The 16,022-nt window shown below is 40.6% G+C and overlaps 1 protein-coding gene across 1 annotated transcript; it reads right to left on the bottom strand.

Annotated features, from left to right (window-relative positions):
• Positions 1-181: 181 nt before the first annotated feature.
• LOC140484677 (AP-1 complex subunit mu) lies at positions 182-15,764 on the bottom strand. The gene is made up of 9 exons (XM_072583270.1): positions 15,200-15,764; positions 14,593-15,015; positions 13,549-13,720; positions 10,669-10,806; positions 10,365-10,450; positions 10,062-10,195; positions 3,479-3,686; positions 3,177-3,321; positions 182-901 (listed from the first exon to the last, which is right to left on the bottom strand). The coding sequence occupies exons 2-9, from the start codon at positions 14,863-14,865 to the stop codon at positions 801-803; spliced, it is 1,257 nt and encodes a 418-aa protein (XP_072439371.1). The 5' UTR covers positions 14,866-15,015; positions 15,200-15,764; the 3' UTR covers positions 182-800.
• Between the last annotated feature and the right edge of the window lie 258 nt (positions 15,765-16,022).

The following is a 16,022-nucleotide window of genomic DNA, read 5'->3' as shown; positions in this document are numbered from 1 at the left end:
TTCTCAGTATACCTATCTCCTTGACCATTCAAAGTTGGATTTACATTGCCCAGTCCACTGATAGCAAATCATCAGCAAATCACCTGTTTCAGTCAGACTTCTCACAGAAAAGTGCTGCATTCTAAAAATCTGACTTAAAACTTACTATTTTTCTTTGTACAAAAGGCAGCACCAACCCAACAAATGGAACAAATATTTATTGAGACAATTGAGTTGTACTGGACACAAGTGTAAATGTATTGAGTATTACAGTGAACATTCAGTACTAAAGGCAACCTTTCAAACTCAAAGTAATCTACTTCAAGTGTTGGTAATTAGTAAGTGTTATCAGGCACAAAGAGTGGATAATATACTAAGCACTTTTGTTGAGCTACATTGGCAAACTAACCTGTTCTATTCTGCATACTTTGACTATATCCATTATTTAAAACAGTAATGTATGCATTAATAGGTTTCCCAGGATAGGTAATGCTAATTTGTAATTCCTACTATGCTGTACTATACAAAATTCAGTCTGACTCGTTTTTAATAAACTACCATATAAAATGTGCTTATTTATGAAAAACAATTGAACAATGCATTTTTAGAAAACAATTCCCATTAAGTACTTGTAGCCAGTTTTTATATACCTGTTAAAATAACACTTTGTAATTAAGGCAGTTAACCCACAAATATTACATGTTTTCCCTTTTTCTTTATCAATTAAATCAATTGCAGAAATGTTGAGTTTCCAAAAATTCATTTTGGTTGAATTCCAGATGACATGGCAATTATCCAAGCTTCAAATTGTTTTCTTGCCCTCATGTCCTGACTTGAAATTTTCCTGCTTTGGTGACATATTTTACACCTTTGAATGGTTTGTATCTTTCTCCATACATGTCCAGTCGATTCACTTTCAAGCCTAGGAAGGAAATAAAAAAAAACTGAAAATTCTCACTATAGAATGTTGACCGATACTTTCACAACTTAAATCCATGTAACTTTGTTATTATGACCTCCCCTCCATCATAAGAGGAAGTGTGGATGGTCACTTGACGTTACATAACAGTCTGGTCAATTAACTTGTTCCTGTTGCATTTCTATCCTGGCTTCAGCTGACCCATGGTAATAAATTTCACACCACAAATGCCCAGCCATGACTCTCTTCAAAAAGAGATAATTATCACTGAATCCCCCACTAACAACAATCCTTGGTTACTATTAAGCAGAAACTCAACTAGACAAGCCACAGACACAGTGGTTAGGAATAATGCAGTGAGTAACTCAACTGATTTCCCAAAGCCTATCCATCATCTGCAAAGGTACAAGTCGACAGCATGCTAGGACAAATCCCACTTGCCTGGATGAGTGCATCAGCAGCAGCAGTTTGTACCACCATCAAAAAGGCACTGCAGAAATTCCAAGATGCTTAGACAGCAATTTCAAAACATATCACTTCTATCTTTAAGGACAAGGGCAGCAGACACATAGGAATATCACCTGCAAGTACCCCTTCAAGACACTCAGCAGCCTGATTTGGAAATATCACTACTCCTTCACTAACTGGGTCTAGGTCTTGGAATTCTCTCCTTAGCAGCTTTGTGGGTCAATTTACAGCATATGGACTGCACTGGGTCAAGGAGGCAGCTGACCTTTAAGGGCAACTAGAGACGGGCAGTAAATACTGGCCAGTCAGCAACACACACATCCCACAAGTTATAAATTGCTACAAGCGACACACAACAGGTTGGGGCCAAGAGTACAAAGATAATCTTGTTAACCATCATAATGTTTCACAAAAAAAAACTTAAGATGTCCAGGACATTGGTGTAGTCTCAACCAGACCCAGCTGGCAGTACTATAGAAGAGGCAAAAATGAACATATTCAATAATGTTACATGGAAACATACAAAATTCAAGTAGACCATTCAATACAATCATGACTGATGATCAAGCTTACCCCCTCAATCCCACTCTCTCCTATTATCTCTTGATCCCTTTAGCTACAAGGGCTCTTTGAATATTCACTGTTTTGGCCTCAACCACTTGTACTGAATTCCATACTCATCTCTGGGTGATGAAATTTCTCAATTCTTAAGAAGTTTGCCATTTAAATATTGGTCCAAAATACTTCTCATCTATGACAAAATAATAATTACTGTAATGAGTAATTAAATGAGTACTTTCTTATTGTATTACAGACTGAGGAAACTGTTACAAAGGAACTGAATTTTCACAAATCATGTCCACGTCACCTTCCTCTTAATCATTCACATTTTGTTTCTACCTACTCAATCTGAGACCTTTAAACATTAATTAAAAATGTAATTAGATTTTGTTTTGGTCCTTGGTGCAATTTTAACATTGTCAATATTTGAAAATCTTCTGTGACTGAGGTTTCTTCCATTAAAATGATTTTTTGGCAGTTACCATTTGAGTCCATTTCACCATCAGGTAATTTTCAGTATTCAAAGATTTGCCCAGTTAGACATTTCAATGTATCTGTCTCTAAATATTGAAGTATTTTAAGTGTACACATCAATCTTAAATCGTGCCATTCATAACCTCAAAGCATTTTATAGTCAGTAAAATACTTACTGAATTGTAATCATTGCATTTTGGAAACAGTCAATTCACAGACAGTAAGCTTGCACGAACAACAATATGAGAACAGCTCAATCAATGTCTGTTGATTGACTGAAATATTCAACAGGACACGAGGGATAATTTTTCTGCTCCTATTGGAAATTATGCCATGTTTCTTTGACAGCATCTCATCAGTACAGAATCCACTCAAGTCTCTGAAGAAAGTAGATGCAATTCCCAACACACAACACCATTGCCTATTAAAACTGCCATACAACAGCTTCAACTTTCCATTATCTCCTTTCAATACAAATTCAACTTCAATATTTTCCTTTCCCATCTTGTGTTACACCTACAGATGATGTGGAAAATTCCTTTCCAATAGGTGTATCACATTTACTACTAAGTTCTGAATTGTGACATGCAAAAAAAGTTTTAAAAACAGGTACAAATCAGTGATCTTATATAATAAGATCCTTGCAGCACACTGCTGGTTGTTGGCCTCCAGGCTGGAAACATTTCACCACCACCTGCTGTCTCCTACCTTCACAGCTATTTTTATTACTGTCTTGTCAGCATTCTTGAAAGTCAACCCCACATTTTTTTCTCACCTGATACAGCAAGTTGTTGGATTCGAAACTGAATGTTAATTGTTGGATTCTCTTCTGGTTTGGGTGCTCCAGATTGTAGGTTAACCAATCCCTTTAAAGTTGGTAACTTGGGCAAAGTAATTTTTCCAATATCCCAATTTAACACCTGGGAGAAAGCCACAATCACATCAAATTATTAAATCTGTCACTTCCCTCTGAGAAATTAAGTTAATCTTAAGGATTATTTTCAATATGTTTAAAATCTTATCAATGGTAACTAACATTACATATTGCATAATAATAACTCAGATGCTGGGACTTACCTTGGTAACTGGATCAAATGTGTAAATGCCCTGTGCTGCAGTCAGGGTCATATTAAGCACTCCTTTAGGCATATGAATAATCATTAGAACATTCTCCAGTGTCTTTCCCATGGTCTGTTTTGGCCCAACCGTTACATCAAATCGCCCTGTAGATCCATTTTCTCTGAAGCTGATGTTGTGTTTTACGTAAACCGGTATTGCCACCAAGCTGAAAATACAAATCTTGACTAGTATGGTTTCAGATCCCAATTTTTTTGTTTTGAGATTTTGATTGGTTAACAGCAGCTGACAATTTTTTATTCAGAATCTGAAGTCTTAATCAAATTCCCATTTAAGCTTCAATTTTTCAGGGAATGGAAGTAATAGAAGAACTGAGTAGGAAACTAGTCAATCCTGCTCCGACACTGTTGGCTCAAATTTGACTTCCCATGTCTCCCTCCCAATAACCCTTCAGTCTCAATGTATAGGGTCAATATGGAAAGGATGTTTCCTCTTGTAAGTGAATCCAGACTTCTGGGCCACTGGTTAAAAATCAGGTTGAGACAGAGGAGCAGAAGTTTTTTCCCCTCAGGGTTGAATCTCTAAAAGGCTGTGAAAGCATCGTCTTGGATTGCTTTTAAGACAGATGGATAAGTTCTGGATAAGTTCTTGATAAGCAAGGAGGTGAAACGTTATCAGCAGTAATCCACGAAACAAGGGGCCTATGCCTGCTCCTATGATTGCTGCTCTCTGAAGACAATTCTACAATTGAAGAAGCTCTCAAAAAAAACTAAATTTGCATCGATAAACCGTGTCTCCTGCGCCTACACTTTTCTGCAATAGGAAACATCTTGCAGCATTCACCTTGTCAACTCACCTCAGCAAATTGTGCACTTAACTAAGATTGCCCTTATTAATCTGAAGTCCAATGGGTAAAGGCCCAACCTGCTCGCCCCCCTCACATCAGGGATTAATCGAGCCAATATTCATTGAACATAATCATATTCTTTGTTTAGCAAGGAGACCAAAACTCAATACTCAAGACAGTGTAAGATTCTATATAAACAGGCAGATCAGAGGAGGAATTAGATTAATTTCAGAGATAAGGGACTTGTCTTACAAGAAAAGTTTAAGCAGTTCAGGCCTATACTCTTTGGAGATTAGAAGAACGAGAGATCTAATTCAGCCATAAAAAGATGCTAAAGGAGATTGACAAAGCTGACATAGAAAGGAAGTTTCTACATATAAGGCGATCCAGAAAGAGGTTTTAGGATAAGGGGTAGCAGATTGAAAACAGAGGAGGAAAACTTACTTCCCTCAAAAGGGTTGCAAGTTTGTGGAATTCCTTACTTAGGGTAAAAAAAAACTATAGCAGAGAGGTATCAGAAGGTATTCTAACTCATACTTGTACAAAGTAAGTAATTAACTAACTAAGCAGAGATGCTGGGCAGGTGATGTGCTGTTGCTGTATGATGTGGGAGCTGGCTGATCCCATTGTGAACGGCAGTGACCACATCTGCAGCAAGTGTTGGTTGCTGGAAGAACTCCGGATCAGAGTTGATGATCTGGAATCTGAGCTTCAAACACTGCGGCATATCCGGGAGGGGGAGAGTTACCTGGATGCTTTGTTTCAGGAGGCAGTCACACCTGGGAGATTAATTAATTCACACTCAGCTAGTGATCAGGCACAAAAGAGTGTGACTGTAAGTGAGGCAGGTAGGGGGAACCGGAGTTCAGGAGTGGAGGAGCCTCAGCCCTTGACCTTGTCCAACAGGTACGAGATTGTTGCTCCCTGTTCGGATGAGGAAAAGGGCTCTGGACAGGATGAGCCAACTGACCAAGGCACCATGGTGCAGAAGGCCATTCAAGAGGGGGGAGCTAATAGACAAGTAGTGGTTATAGGGGATTCTATAATTAGGGGGACAGATAGTATCCTTTGCAAGCCGGATCGGGAGTCTCGCATGGTGTGTTGCCTGCCCGGTGCCAGGGTGCGAGACATCTCTGACCGGCTTGAAAGGATATTGGAGCGAGAGGGGGAGGATCCAGTTGTTGTGGTCCACGTTGGTACCAACAACATAGGCAAGACTAGGGTGGAGGACCTGTTTGGGCATTACGAAGCACTAGGCAGGAAATTGAAGCACAGGTCCTCAAGGGTCATAATCTCTGGATTACTGCCCGAGCCACGTGCCAATTGGCATAGGGACAAGAAAATTAGGCAAGTAAACACGTGGCTAAGGGGTTGGTGTGGGAAAGAGGGATTCCACTTCATGGGGCATTGGCATCAGTTTTGGAACAGGGGGGATCTGTACCGTTGGGACGGTCTCCACCTGAACCGATCAGGTACCAATGTTCTAGCGAAGAGGATAAATAGGGTGGTCAGTAGGACTTTAAACTTCTGAGTTGGGGGGGGGGGAAGGGAAAGTGAAAGCGACCAGGGAGTATGGAGGTAAATGGAAAGATAAGCAGCAGGATAGCATGTTTCCAGGCGGATTTAAAATTGAGGCAGACTGAGAATGCAGAAAAAAGCAAGGATAACTTAAGACATATGACTTCCAACATCTCTAATGATAAGGAAGTTAGCATTAAGGCACTTTACCTGAATGCTCGTAGCATTCATAACAAAGCCGATGAACTAATGGCACAGATAATAGTGAATGATTATGATGTAGTAGGCATCACAGACTTGGTTACAGGGGGGTCAGGACTGGCAGTTAAACCTCCATGGTTTTTCAACTTATCGAAAAGACAGAGAGGTGGGGTTGCCTTGTTAGTTAAGAACAAAATTAAATCTATGGTATTGAATGACATAGCGTCGGATGATGTGGAATCTGTGTGGGTGGAATTGAGGAACCACAAAGGCAAAAAAACCATAATTGGAGTTGTGTACAGACCTCCTAACAGTGGTCAGGACCAGGGACGCAACATGTACCGGGAAATAGAGAAGGCATGTCAGAAAGGCAAGGTTACATTGATCATGGGAGACTTCAATATGCAGGTGGACTGGGTAAATAATGTTGCTAGTGGATCTAAAGAAAGGGAATTCATGGAATGCTTACAGGATGGCTTTTTGGAACAGCTTGTCATGGAGCCCACAAGAGAGCAGGCTATTCTGGACCTAGTGCTTTGCAATGAACCAGACTCTATAAAAGATCTTAAAGTAAGGGAACCCTTAGGAAGTAGCGACCATAATATGGTAGAGTTCAGTCTGGAGTTTGAAAGGGAGAAGGCAAAATCTGATGTAATGGTGTTACAGTTGAATAAAGGTAATTATGAAGGCATGAGAGAGGAACTGACTAAAATAGACTGGAAGCAGAGGCTAACCGGGAAGACACTAGAGCAAAAATGGCAGGAGTTTGTAGGTATAATTGAGGACACTGTACAGAGGTTCATTCCCAAGAAAAGAAAGATTAACCGGGGAGGGATTAGACAACCTTGGCTGACAAAGGAAGTCAGGAAATGTATTAAAGAAAAAGAGAGATCCTATAAAGTGGCTAAGAACAGTGGGAAATCAGAAGATTGGGAAGGATACAAAAGCAAACAGAGGATAACAAAGAGTGTAATAAGAAAGGAGAGGATCAAATATGAAGGTAGGCTAGCCAGTAATATTAGAAATAATAGTAAAAGTTTCTTTCAGTACATAAGAAACAAACGACAGGCAAAAGTAGACATTGGGCCACTTCAAACTGATGCAGGGAGCTTAGTGATGGGAGATAAGGAAATAGCAGGAGAACTTAACAAGTACTTTGCGTCAGTTTTCACAGTGGAAGACATGAGTAATATCCCAAAAATTAAAGGGTGTCACGGGGCTGAGTTGAGTATGGTTGCCATTACGAAAGAGAGAGTGCTAGAAAAGTTAAAAAGTCTTAAAATTGATAAATCTCCTGGCCCCGATGGGATACACCCTAGAGTTCTGAGAGAGGTGGCTGAGGAAATAGCAGAGGCATTGGTTGAGATCTTTCAAGAGTCACTGGAGTCAGGAAAGGTCCCGGATGATTGGAAGATGGCTGTAGTAACCCCCTTGTTCAAGAAAGGTTCAAGGCAAAAGAAGGAAAAGTATAGGCCAATCAGCTTAACCTCGGTTGTTGGTAAAATTCTAGAATCCATCATTAAGGATGAGGTTTCTAAATTCTTGGAAGAGCAGAGTCTGATTAGAACAAGTCAGCATGGATTTAGTAAAGGGAGGTCATGCCTGACAAACCTGTTGGAATTTTTTGAAGAGGTAACAAGTAGGTTAGACCAGGGAAACCCAGTGGATGTGGTCTATCTGGACTTTCAAAAGGCCTTTGATAAGGTGCCACACGGGAGGCTGCTGAGCAAGGTGAGGGCCCATGGTGTTCGAGGTGAGCTGCTGGGATGGATTGAGGATTGGCTGTCTAACAGAAGGCAGAGAGTTGGGATAAAAGGTTCTTTTTCAGAATGGCAGCCGGTGACGAGCGGTGTCCCGCAGGGTTCGGTGCTGGGGCCACAGCTGTTCGCATTATATATTAATGATTTGGATGAGGGAACCGGGGGCATTCTAGCAAAGTTTGCCGATGATACGAAGTTAGGTGGACAGGCAGGTAGTACTGAGGAAGTGGGGAGGCTACAGAAGGATCTAGACAGGTTGGGAGAGTGGTCCAGGAAATGGCTGATGGAATTTAACGTGAGCAAGTGCGAGGTCTTGCACTTTGGCAAAAAGAATAAAAGCAGAGATGTACTACTAAGACTTTATAAAGCTCTGGTTAGGCCCCATTTGGAGTACTGTGTCCAGTTTTTGTCCCCACACCTCAGGAAGGACATACTGGCACTGGAACGTGTCCAGCGGAGATTCACATGGATGATCCCTGGAATGACAGGTCTAGCATATGAGGAACGGCTGAGGATCCTGGGATTGTATTCATTGGAGTTTAGAAGATTAAGGGGAGATCTAATAGAGACGTACAAAATAATACATGGCTTTGAAAAGGTGGATGCTAGGAAATTGTTTCTGTTAGGCGAGGAGACTAGGACCCGTGGACACAGCCTTAGAATTAGAGGGGGTCATTTCAGAACAGAAATGCGGAGACATTTCTTCAACCAGAGAGTGGTGGGCCTGTGGAATTCATTGCCACGGAGTGCAGTGGAAGCCGGGACGCTAAATGTCTTCAAGGCCGAGATTGATAGGTTCTTGTTGTCTAGAGGAATTAAGGGCTACGGGGAGAATGCTGGTAAGTGGAGCTGAAATGCTCATCAGCCATGATTGAATGGCGGAGTGGACTCGATGGGCCGAATGGCCTTACTTCCACTCCTATGTCTTATGGTCTTACCTCCGAGAGGAGTAGATGCTGGGACATGGAATATACATAGACAGGTTTCTAAATAAAAATGGACTGAAGGATTATGGAGAACAGGCAGGTAAGTGGAGCTGAGGCTGAGATGACATCAGCCATGATTATAAAAGACAGAATAGGCTTGAGAGGCTAAGTTGCCTACTCCTAGTTTTTATGTTTTTACAGTTATGACAACACTTCCTTACAATTATACTGGATTTTTCTTGCAATCAACATCAACAATCCATTTGTATTCCTGATTACTTGCTTTACTTGCATTCCAAAGTTGTGATTCATGCACTAGGGCACCCAGTAATTCCAAGTATATTATTGGGACATCATTCGTCATTACTTTCCAATTTGAGTACATATCCATTACTCCTATCATCGACCACTTAAGAAGCTATATAAACTGCAATGAATATTAACTTCAGCAAACAAGTTTCTATATGGAACCTGAGTGAATGCCTTCTGTAAATCCACTTTTACCACATCAATAAGTTTTCCTGTGTCGCTCCTACCGCTTTTTAATTCTCCTATTCAAGTCTTGTCCACTGCTTTGTTCCACTTGACTTTCAAAATCACCACTATCTTTCCATTCTCAATCATTTGGTGTTTTGACTCTAGCCTGCCCTCTAAGAACTTTTATATTTATACCTTTACCACTGCAAAATATTTAAAGTAGGAGCCTTATAAAGCAAAATTAGGACCCTTACTACAAAACAGTATTAGGGCAACATGGCCAAAAGCTTGGTCAAAAATCTAAATGAGATTTTAGTTGCTTTGGCTTGACTTGATGAAGCCCCTTCGAAAGACTCTACTTTCTCCTCATGCAAATTTATCTCAAATAACTCTTATTATAATGAAGTAGAAAAATACCAGATCAGGAGGAAACAGAGGCATTTTACAGTCAGCACTCCATTTAACATGGAAGTTAGAGTTGAGAATGTGACCCATCTCACCAGAACAATAAGAGTGTCGGGCCAACCTGAAAGCGACTCAAACGCTTTCATTTGGTAGCCTGAGCTTCAAAGAGAAAAATGAAAACTGGTTTGAGCATTTTATTTTTCATTACTGATGAACTGACCAAAATGTTGAAGTCTTCCAATTCTCAAGATACCACCTGCCAGTATCAAGTTTAATTTATCAATATTGAACATTAGTTGGCAATACTAATAATATCAAATGAATACACAGAAATTGCCTATAAAACTTTCCTATAAAACTAGTTAAGTACATCAGTTATTTCCTATTTATTATCCAAGGATATGCTTTTCTTAAAATAAATTTTCAAAAACGCAAAAAAAACCCCTTACTTTTGAGAGCTGACATGGTAAGACATCAAACGGAAATTTCCATCTGGAGGAATGAATGACAGAACTCGCTCAGATTCCCATCTTTTAAAGCGAACACATGGGTGGAAGCTGACATCATCTAGCAGCCTTGGATTCTACCATTGATGAAAATTAGGATGCACTTTTAGGCATGAGTAATTAGTGTTTGAAGATTTAAATGAATGAAGTAAACTGAAGAACTTTATTAAATGTTTACATTAGCAGATTATGGATGTAGTTAAGGGATCTCTCAACTTCTGTGAATTAAGTAAATATAGTACTTACCATAAAGGAAAGGGTGAGGTCTGGCATTCCAGTTAGCTTGATGCAAGCATCGATAACGCCCTGGATTTCAGCAAAGACCGTTGATCCTAGCACAAAAATAAACTAGCAAACCTAAAACTACTTAAAATGTAAGATTTTTTGTGCAAACTATTTACAAAACAAAATTACTTAACGTTTAGCATATTGAAGACTTATGAGAAGACTTATGGAATACTTTTTCCTTTAACTGAAATGGTTTTCTTTCTAATAGCTGTAGGATCTGATTGGCTACATTGAATACAATAGTTTAAAATGAACTTGTTACCTGATTTGTCAATGATGGCATCAATTTCCTCCGTAACATCAAAATAAGCTTCATTATTTGTATATTTGACTCCTGCTCTTCGCCATGGGATATTGGACAATTGGCCCGTTGGAAGTTGATCTCCTACATTACTGCTACCTAACAATTAAAAACATAAGGCATAACCATCCATTTCTTGTGGTAGTGTAACACTAACACTGGGATAAATCTGCACTCTACAAGATGGGTTTTTAAACAATGGAAAACACTCAACGTTATAGTTCCTACACAATCCAAAGAGATATTTAAACTTTTCCGCATACTAAGCATTTTAATTAAGGAAATTGGATGAAGGACAAGGAAATCTTAGTTTGAGTACTTTTTGACCATTTCAGTAATTTGAACTGAAAAATCCACTTGCTGGTGGCGATAGTGCAGCCCCTCCTTCTTTTCCTCTCAGCTATGGAACCATGATGTGCATATTTTAGCAAGTTTCAACTGGGAAGCGGAAATGATTTTAAACAGCATTGTCATTTTCACTTATGTGGCCAGTTACAGAAAGATAAGATGTGTTATCTTACAGATTGGCCACAGCATATAAGAATGCAAGAAGGGCTTTTGTGGCACAGTGTTACTGTGCCTACCTATGAACCAGGAGGCCTGGTTTCAAGTCCCACCTGCTTTGGAAGTGTGTAACTTCTCTGTTCAGACTGATTTGAACAGATTATGCTGGCTGTTTGAAGAAGCAATTCACCTGGCCACTTTCTCCTTGTAGGCCTACTCACCTTTCCATTCAGATCACTTCACAATTTCCCCTTGAATGCTTCTATTGAACATGCTTCCATGATATTCACAGACAGTGCATTTCAATCCCAACCACTCGCAACGTAAGAAAGCTTTGTCATATGTTGCCAGTTTGTTTCACAGGTACCAAAAATCTCAATCCTTTTATCAATGCCAACAGATTCTACATCTACTCTGTCCAAACATCTCATGATTTTGAATACTTGTCCATTTTCCTCTCAATTTTCTCTTTTCCCAGTTGAACTCTCTCTCAATATGTCCACATAACTCGTTCCTTATTGCTGGAATCATTTTGTGAATCTTTCCTGTACCCTGTCTACATCCTTCCCCAAGTATGACACTCAGAATTAAACCCAATACTCCAGATGAGGGAAATTGTGTTCAGCCATGATTTTGTACTCAATTCCTCTACTGATAAATCCAAGATGCCTTATTAACTGCACTTTCAACCTTCCTGCCACTTTAACTTTATCTACAGAAATCAGTAAAGGTCAAGTCACCATAGTAGCACAGGGCTGATCTCTCATGAAATAAATGACTAATGGTGAGATAACCAGAGGGTCACCATGCCTCAGGCGAGGTTGAGAATGTGGGGCCTTCATGGTAGCTCAACTGGTGCATTAATTGAGCCTGTGTTGTTTTTGTTGTCACTCTGCATTGCAAACTAGACAACTGACCTCCACATTTCTACAAATATATCTGTCAACCTCCTTCAGCACCCTTTTTAAAATTCTATTTTTAAACGACCCATTCATGATCTTTCCACCAAAATGAATCACTTCTCACTTTACTACATTTCCTGCAAGCCATGTATGTCCATTTGAGGTTTTGCATGACCCTCCTCTCAGTTAATTATAAAACTAAATTTTGTGTCAGTCAAATTCTGAAATTGTGCCCTGGTATAAATTATTCATATACACCAGGAAGAATATGACACTTGACATCAACCCCTGGGGCATTCCAATGTAACCTTTCTCCAGTTTGCAAAACATCCATTAACCACTTCCATACTTCATCCTGTTCCCTGGCTAACATCTTTCGACTCAGGCTTGCTGCAATGTTCCAGTGAAGCTGGAAGACTGTTACATCATTTTCCACTTGGGGATCCTTCTGGTCTCAACAGAATTCAATAACTTTAGGGCTGGAGCTCTTTCATATTCTGACCCCAACACCCCACACCAGGTCATGTTATCGCATAGTCTGCTATTACACACAACCCATTGCTAGCACTAACAGTCCCCATTAATAGCTATTCATGCTGCTAGCCAGATCATTGTCCATTCCTTTGTCTGTCCAACTGTTCATCTCCATCTTCGGACTCATTTCTCACCTATCGTTTACTGTTTACCCCCCACCTTATCTTCTGCATATTAACAGACATTTTCCCATCAGATCGGAGGAAAGGTCACTCAACCGAAAATGTTAACTGATGTCTGTCCATAAATGATGCCAGTACCTGCTGACGTTTTTCAGAAATTTCTGGTTTTGTTTCCATTAACCACTGCTGTTTCCTGTCATTCAGCTGGTTTTGAATATATATTGCCACTGTTGCTATTATTTCATGAGCTCTTAACTTTACTGAGGTTTGTTGCATGGCAATTTGACATATACTGTACATGGACATCCAAAAGCATATCAGTGTAACTGAAGTACAATAAACATGATCCGTATCTCCAATCTGTTGATGGTCCATGTGTGTATACCCATTGCTCAATACCAAAGTTGGCGTAAAGGTGCAGATTTAGAATCTTACAATACAGGAGGAGATTGGTCAGTCTACGCCTCTTAAAGATCAATTTGATTTAGTCTCATACATCAGCCTTTTCCCAATAACCTCATAACTAGATCCTCTTCAAATATGCCTGCTAATTGTACATACAGGATCTATGACTCAGGTAATATATTCCAAATCTCAACATGGAAAGGAGTGTCTTAATTCCTCTTCAGTTGTTTTGTAAATTCTTACTTCTGTGACTTTGGCTAACAGGCAGTGACTTTGGCTAACAGTGCCAGAGAAAAAGTTTCTTCCTATTATTAAAAAGAATCCTCATACTTCTGAACACATTCTTTTGATGAGGTAGAAGAACCAATTCTTACCCGTAATCGTGTTAACAACAGAACGAAGAATTGTAGGAGGTTTAATTAATTCTTTTAAGATATTGGATTCAGTAGCCAATGGAAAACCATTATCCAACATTTCTTCCAGAAGTTCATACACGATAACAACATTATCCTTAATTGAAGCCTCAGAGCATTCTCCAAAATAGTCCTGAAGAACAACATGATAATGCATTTTTAAAAATTAAACTATTTGTGTCACACTGAAGATTCTGAACAATATGCATTTATTGGACATTTTACAGCCTCAGGCCCACCCAATATCATTTATAGCTATCAACTACTTTTTAAACAACTGCAGTCACTTTTGGGTCAGAAATCTGAACACTGTAAATCATGTCTGACATGATAATGGTCCAACAGGTTTAACTGGAAGTATACTAGCTTACGGAGCGCTGCTCCGAAAGCTAGTGTGCTTCCAATTAAACCTGTTGGACTATAACCTGGTGTTGTGAGATTTTTAACTTTGCACACCCCAGTCCAACACTGGCATCTCCAAATCATGACTACATGATAATGGTGTTGCTTACGCTGAAATGATTCCCCTTCTCTGTGACAGTGCCAAAAGGATCTTATGTCCACCTGAGAAGGTAGGCAGGAGCTCCATTTCCTCTCGTCTCAGGCACCCTCTCCAACAATGTGTGCAGTTCTCCCTGAATAGGTGTCTCAAGGAATTTGGGAGCATTTTGGGAAGTTTAGTTAAGCCCAAGAGGGTTGTATCGAACGCTGAAGCAGGCTCCAATGGCTACACGGTCTCTCCAGTGTCAGCCTTGAATTTTGCACTCAAGTCTCTGGAGGGGGACTTGAAGCCAACAATCGTCTGACTCCCACCCAGGCCCTAGCTGACACACGTTCAATGTTAAGTGTAACATAAATATATTTCCCAAATAAGATTCTCCTGCAAATAGATTCACTTCGCGTCGAAATACAATGACAGACGCCGAAGCTCGTCTGGTTTACATTGAGACACTTTTTATTCCCATTCTCCCCCCCCCAATAATGTGTGAGCGTGGATGTACAAACCTGCAAAGTTTCTGCCACTCGATGGAGAAACTCAATTACAAATAGAGGAGGCACTTCGGACTGAATGACAGCAACAAAGAAGATCTTGTCTCTGTAGGTGCTGACCAAGTAGTGGTGGGGTGTGGGGATAACCGGAGGCACATTATCCGCCTCCCCGGCTTTCTCCTGGGCCTCGAAGAAATAGTCACAGACCGACCGGCTCACCACACTCTTCCAGTGTTTCTCCAGAAAGATATCGCCGGTGCTGTTGATGAGAAACAGGCTGTGGATCATTTTGTTCTTGGCTCGCCCCACCAGTTAACTTCTGTCCAGTTAAACGGTGAAGCGGTGTTGCCCGGACACACGAACGGCCTCACCGACATCGACTCAGTCCGTCCAAGAGCAGCCTCGGGAATATGGCGGCGGCACCGCCGGAAGCAGCTCCTGTGAACAGAAAACAACACATTTTCAAGGATTGTCAACATTCATGGATCACCGCAAGCAAGTCCTGCACGAGAAAATGGATTGATTGGGGGGGGGTATATTTACTGCTAGCCCAATTGGAAGCAGGTTTGTTTTACTAATTCTAGGACATATAAACGAAAGAGACTACAACGGGTCACTTTACCTTAAAATGTCACGCCCCGTGACTACAAGGAACTCTTTTCATGGTCCTTGCTAGTCCCTTGAGTTCTGACGAAGGGTCACCGGATCCAAAACATTAACTTTGATTTAGAATCATAGAGTTGGACAGCACGAAAACAGACCCTGCAGTCCAACCCGTCCATGCCGATGAGACATCCGAAATGAATCTCGTCCTATTTGCCAGCATTTGGCCCATATCCCTCTAAGTCCTATTCGTATACCCATCCCAAAGCCCTTTCAATGTAGTAAGCCTCCACCACTTCCTCTGGCAGCACATTGCATACACACACCGTCCTCTGCTTGGAAAAGTCCCTTAGATCTCTTTTAAATCTTTCCCTTCTCTCCCTAAACCTATGTCCACTAGTTCTAGACTCCCCCAGGGAAAAAAAGATCCTGTTTATTTATCCTATCCATGCCCCTCGTGATTTTATAAACCTCTATAAGGTCACCCCCTCAGTCTCCAACACTCCAGGGAAAACAGCCCCAGATTATTCAGTCTCTCCCTGTAGTTTAAACCCTCCAACCCTGGCAACATCCTTGTGAATCTTTCCTGAACCTTTTCAAGTTTCACAACATCCTTCCTGGAGGGGAGGGTGACCAGAACTACAGACAATATTCCGAAAATGGCCCAACAGCCACAACATGATCTCTCAACTCCATGCTCTGACCGATAAAGGAAAGCATACCAAACATCTTCTTCACTATCCTATTGACCTGCGACTCATTCTCTTCATAAATGCTGCCTGAGCTTTTCCAGCAGCTTCTATTTTGTGTCCTTTGCTAGTTCAGGATGAACTTTCGGGTTT

This window comes from Chiloscyllium punctatum, chromosome 13 (assembly GCF_047496795.1).
Source record: "Chiloscyllium punctatum isolate Juve2018m chromosome 13, sChiPun1.3, whole genome shotgun sequence".
NCBI lineage: Eukaryota > Metazoa > Chordata > Chondrichthyes > Orectolobiformes > Hemiscylliidae > Chiloscyllium > Chiloscyllium punctatum.
The sequence above is the reverse complement of the archived record's forward strand: the minus strand, read 5'-3'. Positions and strand labels throughout refer to the sequence as shown.